The sequence below is a fragment of the Dromiciops gliroides genome, chromosome 4 (assembly GCF_019393635.1).
Source record: "Dromiciops gliroides isolate mDroGli1 chromosome 4, mDroGli1.pri, whole genome shotgun sequence".
Taxonomy (NCBI): Eukaryota; Metazoa; Chordata; class Mammalia; order Microbiotheria; family Microbiotheriidae; genus Dromiciops; species Dromiciops gliroides.
Window position 1 is genome coordinate 289,414,949 of NC_057864.1, and position 21,913 is coordinate 289,436,861.

A 21,913-nucleotide genomic window follows, 5' to 3' on the forward strand; every position below is an offset into this window, starting at 1 on the left:
TTTCCCATTTATTTAGAATTTTATTTTTTCCCAGATTACATGTAAAACAAATTTTAACATCGACTTTTTTTTTTAATGTATGAGGTATTTTATTTTTTCCATTACATGTAAAGATAGTTCTCAACTTTTGTTTATACATGCTTTACAATTTCAGATTTTTCTCCCTCCCACCCCTCCCTCCCCCCTCCCCTAGACAGTGAACCATGAGTTTTTAATGAGTTTTGTTTATGGGATTCTGCTTTAAAAAAAGAAGTTATTGAAAACCTATTGCTTTGTTTATCAATGAACATATTGAATATTGAATCTTACTGATTGGAGTCTTATTTCTTTTTGATAAATTATTACTTTAAGTATCTGTTAAGAATTCATGTACAAGATGATGTGGTTTACTTGCTAAAAGAAGATTATGTAATAATGTCTAATATAATCAGCTATTTACATTCATTTATCATTTATATGTCATTATACTCTGGGTATGGTTTGGAATTATTGTATATATTACTAGTATATCCTCAGTTATGCAGCATAACACACATTTTTACCATCATACTGTCTTTGGTGAAATTAATAGGAGATTTATGAATTATGGAAACTTATCATTTCAGAGACATAACTGACTCTTACGGTAAGCTTGATGCAGGCCCTGGAGAGAATATATGTGCAACAAGAGGACAGACGAGTATATGTAAGTCCATGGTTTGCTTATGATGGCAACTATGTAGAGCACAATTGCTAGACACAGTCCAGTTCCTTCCTCTCTCCCTCCTAAAAATAACCTAGTTTAACTTAACTTGTTTTCTTTTTCTCTCACTCAGTCTAATGGCATGGTCAGAATTCATCCACCTATGACCTAGCACAATCACTGGCTGTCTTGAAACCATGAGATGTGGTATGATAACGTTTCCATAACATTTTCAGGTGTCATGAATATGTTACTAAATTTGGCTTTGATCCAGACACATGGTGGTAAGAAGTGTTATAGATTGCATAAGTACCTCACCCCTGTATTATATAAAGGAGGGGAATGTAATGGAATGTATTAATTTGATCATTGACAACACTATGCTAAGGATTAGTAAAAATCCAGCAGTTCAAACAGTTAAAGAAGAAAATACAGTTTTCCAGACCAGAATCCAGTTTTCTCCTGATGACATCTTACCACTCCAAGAAGACAAGAGAACTCAGAGACTTTATATGAACAGTTTTGTTTTGTTGGTTTTGTTTTCTCCCTCTGTTGTTATATACACCATCTGTAATATGTACTCTTTGCAGAGGCCCACCCTCTGCAAGACCAATGTCAAAGCGTTGCATTCATGAGGGACCGCCCCTCTGGACAAAACTTTCCTCTCTCCCTTTTCCATACTGATATTAACATATTGTTAGTTAGCATAGGATATTATATTCTGTTATTTTTGGCTGTTTCATTGAGCAAACCCATTCGGGTTTTTCCAATGAAACAAAAGGGGGAAATTTGTTAAAAATTATTTGTGGTAAAGATTAATACCGAAAGTTTTAGCTGAATCATTTGGGAGGGGCCACACCTGGCTCACCCTGAGATTATGTATGCTACTGAGAAGGACCTCCCCTTTTGGGGGAGGAAAAATGGAATGCCAGACCTTCCCTTTTGAGGGAGGAAAAACAGGACATGACCAGAACAGAGGGAACTTCTGGGAGGTGGGGCGTGTTTAAAGAGTTCTCGCTCTTTCAGTCTGGTGGGGGATTCTGTAGGGTCCTGGACCTCGTGGAGGCGTGTGTTTTGCTCTGTTTCCGGCAGCTGTTTTTCTAACAAGCAACTGTAAACTGACTGGACTTGGTGAGTTTAACCCTAAATTCCTTTGAACTAGCTTAACTGGGAACCCTCTGGGATTGCATAGGCTAAGCTTAGAGTTAAGAGTATCTATCTGTATTTCTACTTCCTTATTTCTTTAATTGGCTCCACTTTTGTGGTTTAATTAATTCCCAAGTAATAAAACCTGATCCTTTATGAACTAAAGCTCGGAGGCTCCTTTTCTTATTGGCCTGGGAAGAATATATAAAAAGAAAAGTTCAAAGGGGAGATTAAACCTAAAAGAGTCCCTCATATTTCCAGGATCCCAATATTAAAGCAAGTCACCCAAATAATGCTCCATATATCCAATTCTGGCCCTCACACTATGTATATGCATATATATCCTTGCTTAATTGTAGCTTCTTTTTTTGTGGGGGAAGGGGAGGAGGTGGGGAGATAAAGTAAAAAGTACACAGCAGAGAACAAAAGAAAACCTACAAAGTAGTAAAGAAAATCTGGGCATATCTGAAAATAATGTGTAGTATTTATTACATAGGTTTTCTTGAAATGGAAATTTATTTTTCTATATTAAATCCTCTATTATGTTCTGCTGTGTACATGGCAATGCTTTCCTCCCCCCCTTTTCTCATTTTGTATTTAAATTTTAAATAAATAAATAAAATTTGCCAAAAAAAGAAAAAAGAAAAATGTCTACTTTCTTTCTCAAACCCCTGAAATACTGTTTCTAATCTTACCACTTAACTGAAAACTTCTCTTTAACTGCTTAATCTGATGGAGTGTTCATGGGGATTCCAAGACAAAAATCAAATAGTCCTCACCCTCAAAGAACTTCTACATCTACATAACTAACCCTAATTTTTCTCCTGGGTTCTGGTAACATACCACTAATTGTCTGCTAAACATTTCTAATCAGAGGTCTTATAAGCATCTGAAAACTCAACATTTCTAAAACAGAACTTATTATCTTGTGCTCCCAAATCCACCCCTTTTCCTAACTTCCTCTTTTCTGTTAAAGATACCATTTATGCTTCCAGATCTAGGCTAGCAACCTTGGTGTCATTCTTGATCCTTTCTTCTCCCTCACTTTACATATCCCTTCAATAGCAAAGTCTTGTCAATTCTACTGGTTTGGCATCTATCATATACATCCCCATCTCTGTACTCATGCATCTAATCACCCTAGTTCAGGTCATCATCATCCCCTGATGAGATCATTCAAAAGCAACCTATAACTGGACTAAGGGCTTCAAGTCTCCACTATTAATGTAAAAGATTTATTAATTTTCTACTTCATGCAAGGCACTATATAAGCCAGGAACTGAGGATAAGACAAAATGAAAAATGGGTCCTATTCTACATGTATTTACCTTTTGCTTTTGGGTTTGGGGCAGCAAATACAAAGTGGAAATAGATAAGTTTATACCTAATCATTTAAGTAAAGCTAGAAGTCTAAAACTACAGAGTTTAGGACAGCCTTCCCTATGAAGGAAGCCTTGAAGGAAACTATAGAATCTGAGAAGTGATGGTGAAGAGGAAGTGATGAAATCCTATGCAAATATGCAGAGTCCAAGTAAAAAGAACTTCCTACAGAGAATAGTGATTGGTCAATTTGTTTGGAGAGTACTACATGAACATGTAGAAAAGGATAATATGTATTGTCTAAAAAGGTAGGTTAGTGGCAGGTTTTGAAGGGTTTTAATGCCAAACTGAGGGGTTCCTATTTTATCTTTGAGGTAAGAGTGAGCCACTGAAAGTACTTTGAGGCATGAGAGTGACATGGTCAAGCTTAAATTTTTGCAAAGTTATTCTGGTAGCCATGTGTAGAATGGACTGGGGAAGGTATCACTGAAAATAAATACTACAGTATGTCTAAATATTTTACATTTGTGTTGCAGATTGCAGAGTACAACTATTTGAGAGAAAAGCTATATTGTTCAGAAACGCTAGTCTTCAGTCACAAGTTAAACAGAGGCTAAAGAATACCACAGTATGGGCAGGAATCATGATTTGTTTACCACACACATTTAGCAAACACACATAGAACACTGCTGAGTAATGGCATAATTTCTTCATTCAACAAGTATTTACTAAGTAAGGGTGTGAAGAGAGGTGATAAAAGAATAATAAGATATATTCTGTGTCTTCTAGTAGCTTATAATCTAATTGAAAAATAAGGAAGTACAAGCATGCAACACCTATACAATACAATGCATGGCAACACATGAAGATATGCCACAATCAGCACTATACTTTTTTTTTCTTTTCTTTTTAGTGAGGCAATTGGGGTTAAGTGACTTTCCCAGGGTCACACAGCTAGTAAGTATTAAGTGTCTGAGGCCGGATTTGAACTCAGGTACTCCTGACTCCAGGGCTGGTGCTCTATCCACTGTGCCATCTAGCTGCCCCAGCACTATACTTTTGATCTCTAATACTCAGCAGTGTCTCACACATAGTGGGCATATATTCATGTTTGATATATTCAATTTAAAAAAGTCACCAATGGAGGATACTGTGATCTCAGAAGGCTTTGTGAAGTCGGACAAATATGTCTGAGAAATTTGCATGGTCAGATGAGAAATGCAAAACTATCTCAGAAAAGAGAGAATAATTAAATGATTATCGAGTATGAAAATGTTATATGTTTGCAGAGGCAAGGAGACTGATGTGACAGAATAAGGCCAGATTATTGAAGCCTTTAAGGGGCAGTCTCAAAAGGTTAACATTTCTTCTGTAGCATAAAGTAGCCAATAGAGTTTTCTGAGTGAGGAAAAACATGATGAAGTTTGTATTTTAGAAAGATTATTTCAGAAGTAGTACAAAAGACAGACTAGAAGAGAAAAAAATATTAGAAGAAAGGAGACACAGGATGCCGAGTTGTCTTCTCTTTCGCCATTAGTTAGAACAGAACTAGAAGAGGGCCTTCTTCTAAGCTCTTAGAAATTAAATGCAACTGAAATAGCAGAATTAATAAAGGAACTCCCTCTGGAGTCAGTACCTATGGGGACTGACATAACATATTCTCCTAAACTAATTCCTTTTGGAAATTCATATTATTAGTCACATAGTCATTCAGTTAAGAGGGAATATTAGGAGTTTTAATAAAGCTTTTAGTTAAAATGTAATCACTTAGTACCACGGGATCCATTTAAGAAAGCTTTATAATGAAATTTCAAACACGATTCTGAAGAGAATTTTAGACTAAATATGAATAATATAAATATGGCGTTATATAAATTTAAAAAGTAGCTTAAGAAGTAATCTGATGAAACTGTTAATCTAATGTCATATATCCTTTAAATTTCATCTACTTTCTCAATATAATTAACATTAACTTGTAAATAAGGTTAAAAATTCTTCAAAAGTTGGAATATTTAGTTGGGTAATTTTATTAACAAGAGGAAAATTAAGAGGGATAAAATAAGGTCCTAAACATGGATTAAAACGTCAGTTATTCAAATACAGGATGTGGTAGACTTGACTAGGCAGCAAATTCATGTGATGAAGGTATATGGATTTTGGTAGACTATAAACTTAACTCAATGTGAATAGGAAGTGTTACATTGTAGACAAAAATGTGAATGCTTTAGGCTGCCTTAACAGAGGCATAGTGTCCAGAGAAAGTAATAGTATAGCTCCACTGTACTACTATGCCTTGGTCAGATAATATGTGGTACTGTGTCTAGTTCTGGGCACTATCATATTGTAAAAAAGTTACCAATAAGAGCTGGGGATAGCCAGGATAGCTAAAAGGACAAAGAGTCATATCATACAAAGAACAGTTGAAACTGAGAATGCTTAAGTGAAAAAGTGAAAAAGAAAACTTAAATAGAAAGAGGGAGGTCATGATAATTTTCTGAAAATATTTAAGGGCTATCATGTAGATTAGACAGCCCCTATTGTCTGTTAAGATTCTACAGTCAAGCAAAATATAGATGAAAATATCTTAACATATAGAGCTCACCTCTATTAAGTATTTTTGGCTTCCATACATAACATACTGGGGGGCAAGACTGTAAATCATATAGCTGGTGTGAAGGACAATCAGCAGAAGTATCATGCAGAGAAATAAGAGTGCTTGGGGCCTGGTTCTACCTCTTCTTATCTTGTACAACTGGAAAAAAAAGTATAGCATTAATCCATTAGCAATACTGTTTCAAGTAGAACATTAAGCCCAAATTCTCTGTTGAAGGAAATGCTTTTATACTTTTATAATCAATCTTTTTCTAAAATAAAGCCTAAAAGCTCTTAATCATTGCTAGTGGTTATAAAAGTGATAAAAACAATGGTTCTTCCCCTCATGGAGCTTTTAAGTTTAATATTGCTCATTTGTTTATAGAAAAGTTATTGCAAAAGCTGCTAAGTCAAAAAGAGCCTATAAATGATGAATTTTTAAAAATCAACAATTTAGAGACAATATTATTTAACACAGTCAACATTTTTGTATTAACTTGTAGAGCAGGGGTTAATAATCTTGTGTCAATGAGCTTTTTCCTTTTGTTCTTCTTTTAAAACAATTTTTATGGCTATTTCAATATAACTAGTTTTCTCTGTAAGCCTATGTACTTTATTTCGATGTTTTTTGGAGCGGTCATGTCATGAGTTCGAGAGCTCATTGCCCCTCTGCCATCTTGGCTCCACCCCCACCTATGTACTTTAATATATGCATTTAAAAACATTATTCTGAGAAGAGATCTAAAGATTTTTACCAAACTACAAAGGAATACAAGGCTGGAGCATTCTTGTTTACATGAAAGATAATGATTTGAGTATTAAAATTTTAAATATTTGACTTTATATATTTAAGTCATAATATGAAGTCACATGAAGTCAACCAAGTGACACTACCATATTCATAAAATGCATTTATGAAACCTTTAGGTAAATTGCTATGAAAATTGGTTTGTGACAACCTCTGAAGTAGATATGTTTACATTCATTCCAAATATAGGTAAATCAACAATAAGAACAAGGGAATCAAATGTTTTGTTTCAAGTCTCATTAACTTTGACATCAAACCCAACATCTTTCTATTATTGATTTTTTTAAAGCATTTCATATCTATTTTTATGTCTGTACATATAAAATGGCATCAAGGAAGTGGATTTTAATTGAATGAAATCCCATGATTCAAACATCTTCATGGGTTTACCTTAAAAATCACATTTAATTTGAATTGATATTTAACATAATAAAATTGAGTAACTTCTTTTCTCTAGCATGAAAAAGAAATTTGTATACTGTAGGGCTTAGTCTCAAAACTCTTAGATTAAGTGCCAGCTCTTAAACATTACTGTATATTGAATGCCTTCCAGAATATAAAAAAAATAATAATAATTTTTTGGATGACTTTTGTAAAATTGTTTCCTTTATCCTCACAAAACAAATAATATAGTTTGGTATTAAATGTATATGAGGGGGGAAAATGAATTTGATTTTTAGTAGTATATATTTTTATTACTCACTCTGATCCAAAAGAACCATATGCCAATGTTCCGAATCCCCGCCATTGAAGTGAAAATAAAGTACATAATTATGGTTGTTATAAGAAGATAATCAAGTGGGAAAACCTGAAACATGGAAATTCAAATTTAATACAGAAATAAACTGTGAGAGTGTTGCAATATAATAATCTGCCCAAGATAATTAATCTTAATATTGGCAAGAGTTTAAAACATCAAATCCGAACAAATTTCAATATTACTATGACCAAACCAGAAGAAGAGGGGGGGAAAGACAGATCACCTAATTAATAAGAATCTATTTTATATAATTTTAAATAATGCCTTAGAATAAAATAATATTTATAAGTATTTTAATAAGTAGCGGAAAAGGGCTCATGTCAAAAAAATGTATAATTCTCTTAGGACTTTAACTTTAACAAGCTACCTATAAGTTTAAGAAATAGTACAGGGAAACAGTTACACATATATAGATATAATTTTAAAATAACAGACTCTTTAAGAAATTAGTCAAAATAGAAGTTGTTTCCAAGTTTTTAAAAAATCATATTGGCATACAAAGCAAATGAACCCCTTATTAAATTACAAATAGTTATTTCTTGGCTAAAATGTTATAATGTTAATACCAATTGGCGTATGTGCTTTGGAGTGTTAAGCAATGTCACAATTCTCAAAGTCTTTCTTAGCAACACTGTCAACTGAATAATGCTGGTTTCTAAAACTGCTAATGGCTACTTAGTTTCCATAGAAAATATCTTCAAAAAATGGTATGCTTCCATTCAGGAAATGACAGCCACATTAACAAGTTATTAATTTGTAAGGAAAAAAGAGAAGTGATTATAACTTATTAAGTAGTAATGTCTTGATATGTTGACACTTATGCAAGTTATGCTTATGAAATTTGCATTTTATAAACAAGATTTCATTTGACGAGTAACTGAATTTTCAAATGTTTAGCTTAGTGATTCAATTAGAGCTAAGCTCTTAGAATGTATCTTCATACTAATTTCAATTAGTAACCATAAAATTATTTGTTATTCCCATTTGAAAGAATTAAAAATTTTTGAAATAGGGAACTTTTACTAATGCTTAATTACAGTAACATCTTACTATTATCATTGACACATCCACAACATACTAACAACCAAAAGGAAAAAAAAAAGTCTTTCTAAGCAGTCAAAATAGAGGCCACAGAGTCCATACACATTATATTAAGAAAACTTAGTCATTTTAATACTGTCAGTGCCTAAGACTTTCATTCATTTAAATCATATTTACTTTTACTTTTTTTTTTTAAATGAGGCAATTGGGGTTAAGTGACTTGCCCAGGGTCACACAGCTAGTAAGTGTTAAGTGTCTGAAGCCGGATTTGAAGCCAGGTACTCTTGACTCCAGGGCCGGTGCTCTATCCACTGTACCACCTAGCTGCCCCTACTTTTACTTTTGTTTGGACAGATTTAGCAGTCTGGTTTAATAGTTTGGCTGTTTCAAAGCTTTTTATCTCTGCTCAAGCCTCTTATAACACATCTTTCTTCTCATCCTGTCAGTAGAGGATAATATTATCTTATATTTTACTGAAAAAAATTGAAGAGTACCCCCTTTTCTATTCATCTCACAACACTCAGACATCTTCCCCAGCTACTCCTTCTTTCACTCCTGACTCAGAAAGGTGGATCTTCCCCCATCAAAGCCAACCCCTCATATGTGTGTGTGTGTGTGTGTGTGTGTGTGTGTGTGTGTGTGTAAATAAAATCATATCCCCTCTTTTCTTTTAGAGAAAATTATTCCAATATCCTAACTTGATCTTACTATACCTCTCTCCTTTCACAACTAAACCCAAGAAAACAATCCATATTTGATGCCTCCACTCCTATTCTTTTCACTTTTTTCTAAGCCCTATACAATCTTTTGACTTCATAATTCAACAGAAACTCTGTTACTATGCTCTCTTAATTGCCAACCCTAATGTCCTCTTCTCAGACCTTAACCTTCTAGACCTAAATAGCATCTGACAATACTTATCACTTCCTCTTACATAATCTCCTTCCTAGGTTTTTGTGACACTTTTTTCTTGGTTTTCTCCTACTTGTCTGCTCCTTCTTAATCTCTTTTGCTTCTTTATGTTATGTTTAGGTTCGTTATGTCCCTCAACTAACTAACTGTAGGCTCTCTCCTGGGCCTTCTTTTGTTCTCCCTCTATATCATCTATGATTTATAATCACATTAGCTCCCATGGGTTCAATAATCATCTGTATGGAAATGATTGTCAGATCTAGTCCATCACCAAATGCCGTACACTTCAAACTAAAAGTCCTATATGTACAACAAAATTCAACTTGCCCAAAACTGAATTCATTATCTTTATTTCTAAACTCCTCTTCCAAACTTTCCTATCTATTATTACCGAGTATTTATCATACCAGTTATTCAGGCCTCCAGATTCAACACTGATGCAACATAACCAACAAGTTTGTTATTCACTTGTTTCAGCTGTGTCTAATTCTTCATGACCTCATTTGGGGTTTTCTTGGCAAAGATATTGGAGTGTTTGTCATTTCCTTCTTCAGTTCACTTTATGGACTGAGACCAAGTGGTTACTTGTCCAGGGTCACATTGCTAGTACTCGTCAGAGGCTGGATTTGAAATATGATCTCCCTGACTCCTGGCACTCTATCCACTGCACCACCTAGCTGCTTGCATCCACCAAGTTGCCAAACTTATTTCTACCTTCAAAACATCTCTCATATTAATCCCCTTATCTCCACTCATACAGCTACCCCTCCGGTGTAGGCCCTCATTACTTCATGACTGGACTATTGCAATAGCCATCTAATTATTCTAATATCTTCACACTTTAATCTATCTTCCACTCAGCTGCCAAAGGGATTTTCCTAAAGGGCATGTCTATCCATGTCGTTCTCTTAATTTGACAAATGCTACCAAACAGCCTATTATTTTAAGAATCAAATATAAAAACTTTTTTTCTGGGGGCACTTAAAACTCTTTACAATCTGTCTCTTCCTACCTTTTCAGGCATGCATATTGGCTTACTCTATCTTCTGACACTGTACCTTTGCCCTGGCTTCATCGCATGCCCAGTATGCTCTCTTTTATTACTTCTGCCTCAGTTTCCCCTTCTTCCTTTAAGAGTCAGTTCAAATCTCACCTTATCTAGGAGGCTTTTCCTAACCCTCTATGCTGATGGTGACCTACCTGTTTTCTATATATCTTGTATATATCTGGTTTTACAGGTTATCTATTCCATTAGAATGTATACTCCTTGAGTACAGACACTGTTTTTCTTTTCCTGTTATCCTGGTATTAAGCACAATTTCTGCTCATTTCACTCAGCATCAATTCATCTAAGTTTTTCCAGGTATTTCTGAAGTCTACCTGCTCATCATTTCTTAGAGGACAGTAGTATTCCATTATATTCACATACCACAACTTGTTTAACCATTCCCTAATTGATGGGCATCCCCTCAATTTCCAATTCTTTGCCATCACAAAAAGAACAGCCATAAATATTTTTGTACATATAGGTCCTTTTCCCTTTTTTATAATCTTTTTGGGATATAGTAGTGTTATTGCTGGGTCAAAGGGTATGCACAGTTTTACAGCCCTTTGGGGCCTTTTGGGTTCCAAATGGATCTCCAGAATGGTTGGATCACTTCACAACTTCACCAACAATGCATTAGTGTTCCAATTTTCCCACATCTTCCCCAAGATTTATCATTTTCCTTTTTTATCATATTAGTCAATTAGATAGATGTGAGGTGGTACCTCAAAGTAGTTAATTTGCATATCTCTGATCAGTAGTGATTGAGAACATTTTTTCATATGACACTTGGGGAATGACTTGTATTCTTAATTTGATTCAGTTCTTCATATATTTTAGAAATGAGGCCTTTATCAGAGATACTGGCCATAAAAAGTGTTTCCCAGCTTTCTTTCCTTCTAATCTTTGGTTGCATTGGTTTTGTTTGTGCAAAACCTTTTTAATTGGGGGGGGGGGGCGGCAATGACGGTTAAGTGACTTGCCCAGGGTCACACAGCTAGTAAGTGTCAAGTGTCTGAGGCTGGATTTGAACTCAGGTACTCCTGAATCCAGGGCCAGCGCTTTATCCACTGTGCCACCTAGGTGCTGCCCTTCTTAATTTAATATAATCAAAATGATCCATTTTGCATTTCATGATGTTTTCTAGCTCATCTTTAGTCATAAATTCTTCCCCTTTCCATAGATCTAACAAGTAAACTATTCCTTCCTTTTAAAATTTGCCTGTGGTATCACCCTTTATGTCTAACTCATGTACCCATTTTGATTCGATTTTGGTATATGGTGTAAAATGTTGATTTATGCCTAGTTTCTGCCATACTGTTTTCCAGTGAAAAAAATAAAACTCTTTTTGAAACTATGTAGTGAAGCTAAACATTCCCATATTGGTTGTGTCCAAAAGTACACTCATTCTACACTCTTAAATCCTTCATCTCTCTATCAGGAGATGTGGGTAAACATATTTCATCTTTAGTCTCCTGGAACTGTGATTGATAATTACATCAATCAAAGTTCCTAATTCTTTCAAAGTTGTTTGTCTTTACCATATTGTTACTATTATATAAATTGTCCTCCCACTTCACTCTGTATCAGTTCACATAAGTCTTTTGAGATTTCTCTAAAACCATCCCCTTCATCATTTCTTAGAGTACAGTAGAATTATAATCACATTTGTTTACTATAACTCGTTTAGTTATCACTCCCTAGATTCCCATTCTTTGCCAGCTCAAAAAACAGCTATAAATATTTGTGTACATTTTTAGTTTGTTTCGCTTAGAAATCATCTCTCCCTTAAAAGTCTATCATCCAGGGCAGCTAGGTGACATAGTGGATGGAGTACCGGCCCTGGAGTCAGGAAGACCTAAGTTTGGATCTGGCCTCAGACACTTGACACTTACTGGCTGTGTGGCCCTGGGCAAGTCACTTAACCCCAATTGCCTCACCAAAAAAAAAAAAAAAAAGTCTATCATCCCTCTAATTCCCCCTTTTCCATCTTTGTTTCTCTCCTGTATCCTTGTTGATTAAAATAGATTTCTGTAATCAACTGGTATATGTAGTTTCCCCCCTTTTGACTAGGTCAGATAAGAGTGAGGTTTATATGTCAACAGCCCCTCTCCAAACCCTCTTCCCATGTCTGGATAGATGTTTGCTTACACCCTGATTAGCTGAAATAATAGTCCCTAACCTTTCTTTCCCTTGCTCCTACCCAGTATATTCCTCCATCCCTCTTGATTATTCTTTTAAGATTTTCAAGACATAATAGAACCACCTCCAGGTTTTCTCTAATTAAACACCCTCTGAGCCCTCTCATCATCAGGGCAAAGAGGGAATACATATTCTCTCTCCATATTACAATTAAGCAGTTTATCTTTATTAGTCCTTTATGATTGCTCATTCATGCTTACTTTTTTTTAATGTCTTTTAATTCCCATATTTGAACTTCAGAGTTTCTATACAGTTCTAGTCTTTTTTATCAGGAATGCTTAAAATTTAAGTCCCATATTTCATTAAAGGTCTATTTTTTTTTCCTCTTGCCTTTTTTCCCCATACAATTTTTACTGGGTCAGTTATTCCTGGCTATAAGCTTATTTATATATTTTGTCTTTTAAAATATTTTATTCCAAGCTCTCCAGTTCTTTATAGTGGATTCTCCTAAATTGTGTGTAAATGCTAACTATGGATCCTTAGTACTTGAAGTATTTCTTTCTGGAAGTTTACAATGTTTTTTCCTTTGACTGAATTTTGGCTATGATGTTCCTGGAGTTATAATTTTGTAGTTTGTTTCAGGAGGTATCTGGTCGATTCTTTCTGTTTCGACTTTGCCGTCTGGTTCCGGAGATACGGGCAATTTTCTTTCAATTTTTCTTAAAATATTGATATCTAGATTCTTTTTGTTATGGCATTCAAGTAGTCCAATGATTCTTAATTTTCCCCCATTACCCTGTTTTTTTTAAGGTTACTTGTTTTTGCTATGAGAAATCTTTATGTTTCTTTGTTTGTATGTTTGTTTTTGGTCTTTTGAATTTGCTTTAGTGTTTCTTGTTGTCTCATGAAATTATTAAGCTTCTGTTTTATCCATTCTCATTTTCAGTGAGTTTTCTTGGCCAAGGTTTTGTACCTTTTGGGCCAAGCTGTTAATTTTCTTTCCATAGTTTTCATTTCTTTTCCTTTTTTTCTCACTCTCATTTATTTAAAAAAGAAAAATTTAACTTTTTAAAAAAAACTCTTGCTTCATCTCTTCCAGGAATCCTAGTTAAATTTGTACCCATACTGTTTTACTTTGAGTCTTTGATTATAGATATTTGGGTCATTCTCTTCTAGATTTGTGTCTTGAGCATCCATGTCACCATAAGAGCTTTTTATGGTGGGATTCTTTTTTCATTTGCTCATTTTTCCAAACTTATTCTTTGCCTTCAGACTGGATGTTAGGGCCAGGCTCTGTGTACCTGTAGAGGGAAGATCTGCTGGGCTTATTGTTGTTGCCTTGGGGATATCAAGTGCTGTGCTGTTCCAGGATTTCAGTGACAAATCCATCTGGGAAACTGCCAGTTGTTGGTGCTCCCAGTGTGGTCTGATATAGTACAAAACTGATAATATTTTCTTCCTGTCCAAGCACTACAAGTTCCTGAGCTGGGTTTGAATCTGATCAGTAGTAGACTTGATTCAGTTAGAATTACATTCAGATAGATCTGCAAGCTCTCTTTTGGTCCTCATTATTCCTGTACAGGTCATTCCTGGTCTGGCTATTCTTCTTCAGGCTTCAGAATGGGCTAGGGGCTAGAGCTCTATCCCTGAGATCTGAGTCACAGCACTGCTGCATGCCTCTAAACTTGCTCCTCAGTTTTTTTGTTGCTGGGTTTTTTGTTTTTTCTTAAGAAAGATTTTCATAAAAAAATTGTAAATCCACAACACTTAGAGGGGGTATATTTTTGAAAAACTTTGTGTGAAATTTTTCCTTCCCCAAAGATGGAAGTTAAGTAAAGGGTTAATGAAGTTTTGAAATTTTCTATCACCAGTTACAAAATTACTTTAAAGTATTATTCTCTGCTGCATACCACTTTCCTTGCTTATCAAGGTAACATTCTATATGAAGCAGTTAAGAATATATTCTATTCTAGAAACAAAATTTTGTATGGGGTTGAGTTTCAAAGCACCAAACAGTATAAATTTATTATTATCATTATTACAATTATCATTATTTGCTACTCACCGTCTGTAGTATAGGCAAAAGCATATTCAGTGGATTACTCAGGTTGGTTCCAAAAATTATGAATCCAGAATCAATGCCAGCTGAATGAAGAGCTTTGTCTAGGCTAAAGTTAAAAAAAAATAAGGCTTGAATTTTTATATGGAAAATCTGCATATTTGATGAAATGGAGAAATGACTACAACCTAAACACAGAGTACAAACTGGTGGTAGAAATACATGCACAGAAAATTCAACTTCATTTAAATGTTTTACAGAACTATATTCAACTGAGAGAGGATAAAGAAATACTGTCCTTTACAAGAACGTAGCAGTTTTTTGTTTGTTTGTTTTTGGTGGGGCAATGAGGATAAAGTGACTTGTCTAGGGTCACACAGTTGGTAAGTGTCCAATGTCTGAGGCCAAATTTGAACTCAGATCCTCCTGAATCCAGGGCCAGTGATTTATACATTGTGCCACTTAGCCCTGAACATGGCCATTTTTTATGAGTAAACACTATAAAACATTTCAAATAAAGTAGGTAACTTAAGATGAATAGACTACACTAATGGATTTTAGCAAGGAAAGGCTTAACATTACATGATTTATGTAAATGATTTAGGAAAACTACACTGAAATGTACTTACTTTGACAGAAAGAGAGAAACTGTGAACAGCAGTGCCACAAGGATGAAAAATATTCCCCATATGATCTAAAAGCAAAAAATATATTACTAAACTGTAGTTCAAGATGCTCTAAAAGTTTATATTAAAAGCACAAACACATTATGCTCAAACTTATTGATCATGAGCTATTAGTATGCCAATGTTTTAGTAAAAATCAATGCAAGGAACATTTTTATTTAGCATATAACTCCAGTTGTCACACAAGTTTTAATAATTTGAAAATCTATTTGATTGAGAACACTTGGATAGGATAAAATGTATTTACATAACATCTGAAGAAAACTTCATCAATTTATCAGTAAACAAAAGGAATGGAAATTCCGTGCTAGATGAGATAGTTCATCCTATCAGACTTAAACCTAAGATTATTTGATCTTATCAGACTTAAACCTAAGATTATCTCATTAAACTATGGATAAAAACTCATCAAAAACCATGGATTAAAAACTAATCAAAAAATTTCTCAATTTATTGCAAACTTTCATTTTATTTAGAGGACTCAAGAATAAAGGACAGAATTAACAACTCTGGGTGAAAAATAAGATTTAATGGGAGAAGTATGGGAGAAGAGAAAAAAGGATTGCACCACCATTCATTCCCACCATTGTACACTCTGGAATGAATGTCCAGTGGGGCACGGTGAGAAGCTAGAAAAGGCCAGAAAAGGAAATCACTGGCATCTGTGAGGTAAAATAAGCTTAGGCATGGCCCAAATGCAAACTGAGTTCATATGCAATGAAGAACTTACCTGTAGGGTACTTAAAAAACTAAGTTGTTCAGAAAGGGGAAAAAAATTTCCAACTACTAGTATTAAGGCAGGATTCCAAGAAGAGACAGCATTTGAGCTGAACCCTGACGATAGAGTGCAAAGAGAGGACACTCAAAAAAGAGAAGTCCAGAGGCAGGAAAGTACAAGGGTATATATGGAGAATGCTCTGCCATCCAATTTGGTTGAAAATCACAAAGGGGATAAAGGAAGGGGATAAAGCTAGAAAGGCTGAGGAGACTCCTGTTATACAAGATACTTAAAAACTAAGTGAAGGAACTTTAAAAATTACACAATGGAGACTTGTTGAAAGTATTGTACTTGATTATTGTACATGATTAGAACTGTTTTAAGAAGAATAAAATGGCTAGTGTCAGATGAACTAGAGAAGGAAAAGAAGGCTACTGAAATAGTTAAAAGTATCTCTAGGAATGGAGGGAGAAAGTTTCCCTTTTAACTGAATCTCCACCATCCTGTATATACTTGTATATTTATAGAATTGAAACAAAATTAAGGAGGAAGGGGAAAACAAGCATTATTTATTAAGCACCCACTATGTGCCAGGCATTGTGCTAAGTGCTTGACAAGTATTTTCTCATTTGATCCTCACAATAACCCTGTGAGGTACGTGAGGAAACAGAGGCAAACAGAGGCCAAGTCACCATGCTAAATGACTGAGGCTGGATTTGAACGCACATCATTCTGACTCCAGGCTCTATGTTATATTGCCTGTGTCACCTAGCTGACTCTGGAATATTAAATGGGAGAAATATTTTGGAGGGAAAATACATAGGTCTTAGTGATTGGATTGGTGGGGAGAAGAGAAGGGTACATAAGAGAGTCAAAAGATGACAAGGAAGCTACTAAGCTTAAGTAAAAGGTAGGGTGATGTATATGAATTTTTTAAAATATTAGTAGCTTCACTTACTATTTATCTCCTCTTGAATGGAAATGCAGTAACAAATTAGAAAGAACAACACTAAGGTACTATGGAATTGCCTTGGACTATCCTAGGTATACATAAATGTCTGCAGGGGGTGGGAAGAAGGATAAAAAACAAAAACATGGTGGCTGAAGGAGATACAATTTAAAGAACGTAGGCTCTTAAGGCTGTACACATAATGATATAAATTTAGTTTTAAAAATCCAATTTAAACATTTACTGAATAACTATAATGTGTAAGATATGATTTGTTTACCTCCAATAAAGTTCTGGAAACCAATATTTTACATTTTATTTGCAAAGGATCCAAAGTACTAAAGAAAACCCCTGCAAACTACCCCAGCTCTGCCACTGACAGCAGTGATCACAAATTTAACCTGTCTTATTTTATAGGTATATAAACTAAAGATAAACACATTATGTTCTCATTACTTACATAAAAATGATAGCTTACATATTGCATGTGTACAGTGTTTAAAGGCTTATGAAAGACTTTATATAATCTTGTGATCTAAACAACAACCCTTTGAGATGGGGAGTATAAACATTACTGTCCCCATTTAAAGAAGAGGGAACTGACCCACAGAAAGGCCCCAAGTTTCAGAGACCAAAAGTGGCAAAACAAGTATTCAAACCCAAAGCTCCAGCCTATGAATCAAGTATTATTTATACTAGAAGCATGCTGTTTCACATATGTAAATGTTAATATTTAAAGTATTCTGGAATCCTAACATATGTGTTATAGATGAACACAAATTAAGAGCTAATATAGTTAGTATAAAATGCTAATCTCATATACTATAAGAATTTCTAATAGCTTAAATTGTGCTAAACTTGGAGTCAGGAAGACCTGGGTTGGAATTGTGCCTCAGACACTTACTTGCAGTGTGTGACACCTTGTCACAACCTTTCTGGGCCTCATTTTTCCTTATCTATATAATTCATGGTCTCTAATCTATCTTCTGGTTCTAAATCTATGATAGCCACCTATTTGGCACAGTAGATAAGAACACCTGGAGTCAGGCGGACCTGAGTTCATATCTAGCCTCAGACACGTACTAGCTGTTCAACCCTAAGTCACTTAAGCCCTCCATCTACAGTTTTCTCATCTATAAAATGGGGATCAAAATAGCACCTACCACCCACTATTGTGAGGATCAAATGAGATTTGTAAAGCACTTTGTAAACCTTAAAGCACTACATAAATGTTTGCTATTATCTATGAGTATTTTAAATTAGTTTATTAACTTTACAGTATGGCATGGCAGAACTACCTATAGAATAACCATTATTAGACACTAGTGATAACCAGATTTTCAGGAATGTTATTAAGTTATTAATTGATAAAAATATTTTTCATCTATTCATACAAAAATATAAAAAAATTCACTCAAAAGTAAAAAAATCCTTACAATCTAAAAGACAAAATGAACTTTCGATATGCTTTGGTGGTAACATTTTTCAAAGGTTATATCTTTATTTACTTGCAATGAAGAAAACTTTTTTTTTCTTTTTCTTTTTTTTTTGGTGAGGCAATTGGGGTTAAACGACTTGCCCAAGGTCACACAGCTAGTAAGTGTTAAGCATCTGAGGCTGGCTTTGAACTCAGGTCCTCCTGACTCCAGGGCCAGTGCTCTATCCACTGCGCCACCTAGCTACCCCCGAAAACTTTTTTAAAGAACATATTACACAGTACACAAAATGTATCCCCTCATTCATATGAGAAGACAAAGTTATTTTAAAATAATCTTGCTATTACTGAATAACAGAGTTTTGGAATTATAAGGGTTTTGAGATATTGTTGCAGTCCAATCCCCTCCACCCCCATTATACAGATGAAAAGATACTGTATCAGTGACCCATCCATTCATTCAATTTAAAACTGAGGTTAGGTTCATAGCTACCTAATTTTTCTAAGTACAAGCATAATCGAAATAAACCTTCCCACACTAAGATTGCTTTGCATTTAAGTTATTAAAACATTATAACCAAATTCCACCATAAAAATCATAAAACAAGCCATGATACAGTGATATTTATAACACTGATTCTATAGAACTAGTCTGTCCCCTGTAATAACGCTTCACAATAATGTTTAGGGGATCTATTTATCATAGAAATTAAAGAAAAAACTAAATAAACAATTTGACATTCATATTTTAAGCAGTAAGAAATGTAAAAGGCACACTCTGATTAGATCAGACACCTCTTCTTCCAGAATCTTCATTTAAGAAGGGTGCCCAGGTCAGTAATCTCTTCATTTACCACCCAGCTATATTCCTCTCAACTTTTCCATTATGTCCCTACTCTAGATACTTTCTTTCCCCATTCCACCGCTGCCTTTCTGCTTCCTTTGGCTTGGTTTTCATTCTCCAGTTACTTTATAAACTTCCTGAGGTCAGTAATTATCTTCTGCTTTTCTTTGCATCCCTAGGACTTAGAAGAGTACCTGCCACATAGTAGATGTATTAAACTAACTGACACACTAGTTTACTAGCCTTTAAATGAAAATACATCCATGTGAACTGAGCTATTTTATCCACATTTGGGTATTAAAGAGATTATTTTAAAGTTCTGTCTACAGACACAAAACCTAAATTCTTAAATGCTAGGAGGTAAAACATAACGTCCTTAACCTCAAATGTTTAAGTATAACACAAACAAGTAGTGTCAGAATGTCAATTATATTAAAACTTTTGAATTAGGAATCAGGAAAACAATAAAAAAGGTTCTATATAGGATGATTTTAATGTGAAACATTCAATTACAAGTAGCATTTATATTCTCAAAGAGTTTATATAGGGATTTATTATTTCCTCATCTTTTGGTTGGCTTAATCCCTTTCTAGCTCACATTTATATATTGACTTCCACCATTTAAATGTAAGCTCCTTGGAGGCAGGGGCTGTCTTTGATTATATTTGTTTTCTCAACACATAGAACAGTGCCTAAAAAACATAACAAGCCCTTAATAAATGCTTGTCCATTCCATCATCCATCCATCCATCCATCTATCTTTCATATATCTATCAAGTATCAGTAGAAACTTTTCTATTTTACTGGGTGTTTTTTTTATTATACAAAATTTAGTGACAAGGCTTTAGACTCCAAAATTAGCTATGCCTTTCTATCTACCTGGGACTTGATCTTTTTAAGTCCTACCACAACAATAATTCTGTATTTAGTATAAAACTGAAAATTCTCTTCATCTCTATTCCCACCTTCACCAGATCCTGACACAGTACTTCATATACAAAGTAGTCACTTTAAAAAGAAAGCGTTTTGAATAAATATAAAGAAAATCAGGGGTGGGTGGGCAGCTAGGTGGTGCAGTGGATAAAGCACCTGCCCTGGATTCAGGAGGACCTGAGTTCAAATCTGGCCTTAGACACTTGACAGTTACTAGCTGTGTGACCCTGGGCAAGTTACTTAACCCTCATTGCCCTGCAAAAACAAAAACACAAACCAAAAAAAAAAAAAAGAAAAAAAGAAAATCAGATATTGTGAATTTCACAAATAAATACTTTGAGTTTAACACGGAGATCGATTTTTTTTTCTAAAATTAGGATATATTGATATTAAGGAAGATTTCTTGGTTTAACTCTGACAACTGAAAAGTAATGGCCAAGCAATTTGAAACAATTAAATACTAGGGATGTATTCTTTTAGAAAGGTTACGGGGGAATAACATTAAAAATAAAACAAGCAATGGGGTATCTGGACAAACATGTTTCAGTCTAAAAAGCTAAAGCACAAATTCTAAGATTTCTTTAGTGACATTTTGGCAAAGGATTTATTTGCAAATATCTTTCCAAACTGTATATTAAATTGTAGTTAATAGCTACCTATCATTCTACTTCATGATCAATGACTATGGGATCAGAGATATTTAATTTGAAAACTTCAATTAACAAAAGAATCTATTTAAAAATGAGAATTTTTGTAAGTCAAAATTTCATATGGAGCAAATCAAAGACAGATGCAGAAGTTCAGTGACATGTAGAGAACAATGTTTATAGAACCATGCCAAAGATTATTGTTTCATAAGGTAATGTAACACTTTTTTCTTGTCTGATCTATTTTAAAATCCTCATTTTAAAGTTAACTTATAACATACAGTGCTTTAGGGAAAAAAATTCAATTTATTTTCCCAAAAAGTACAGTTCACAAATAGCAAGTATTCCAAAAAGTGCCCAGGTATTTTTTTTTTAAACCTTTTATTTATGTACACATCAGTCAGTGCCTCAGGGCTGCTCAAAAAAAGGTTCTTGTCAAAGGTCAGTCAGACAGGCTGCCAGGGGACCCTGAGGGTAAATAGAAGACACTAGGGACTAAAAAGGACAGAAAAGCAGCTCATAGCTGAGATCTGGAATCTTATAACCCTGGCAGGTGATATATACTGGCTGGCACACATACTGAGATAGTCAGTCACATGGAACAACAAACTCAGAGATGAACCCACCCAGAGACAGACTGTCACAGACATACAGAAGGACCCTCAAAGTAACTCTCAGAGGTACAACCTCAGAACCAGTCACACACACACAAAGCTAGATACTCATAACTACCACCTAAACAAAGAAACCTTCACAGTCGGCGCTGAGATAAAAAACTGGTTTTCACTATATACCTCTCTGGGATACTTTTCAGAAGAAAAAGCTATAGAACAAATACAATATACCAATAAAATTTTTGTCTAATATACAAAAGAGTACCCATATTTCATAATTAAAGTCTTCAGATTCTATCATAAAAACAAATATTTAATGTTCTTAGAATTTAAATATATCTAAAAAACATTTGCAAAATAAATAGAAACCATAAAAATGTATTTTCTTTATGCTAACAAAGAAACTTTAATGGGCTTTAAAAAATCCAATTTATAGAATTAAGCAAAGTCTAAGTAAAAAATATTTGTTTAAAAAAAAACAAGCATAGAGTTGAAAGAGCACTTTAGCTAAGAAAAAGGAGTGAAATAAGGTGGGAGAACTTCCAGTTTTGTGTAATGTAATCATTAACACATTTGGAGT

The 21,913-nt window shown here is 34.4% G+C and overlaps 1 protein-coding gene across 1 annotated transcript in view; it reads right to left on the reverse strand.

The window, feature by feature from the left end:
- LMBRD1 (LMBR1 domain containing 1) overlaps positions 1-21,913 on the reverse strand; it is a 198,061-nt gene that overhangs the window by 42,047 nt on the left and 134,101 nt on the right. The window contains 4 exon segments of the mRNA XM_043963134.1: positions 5,751-5,900; positions 7,252-7,356; positions 14,514-14,616; positions 15,137-15,201. Of these exon segments, the coding sequence (XP_043819069.1) occupies positions 5,751-5,900; positions 7,252-7,356; positions 14,514-14,616; positions 15,137-15,201 (423 nt within the window).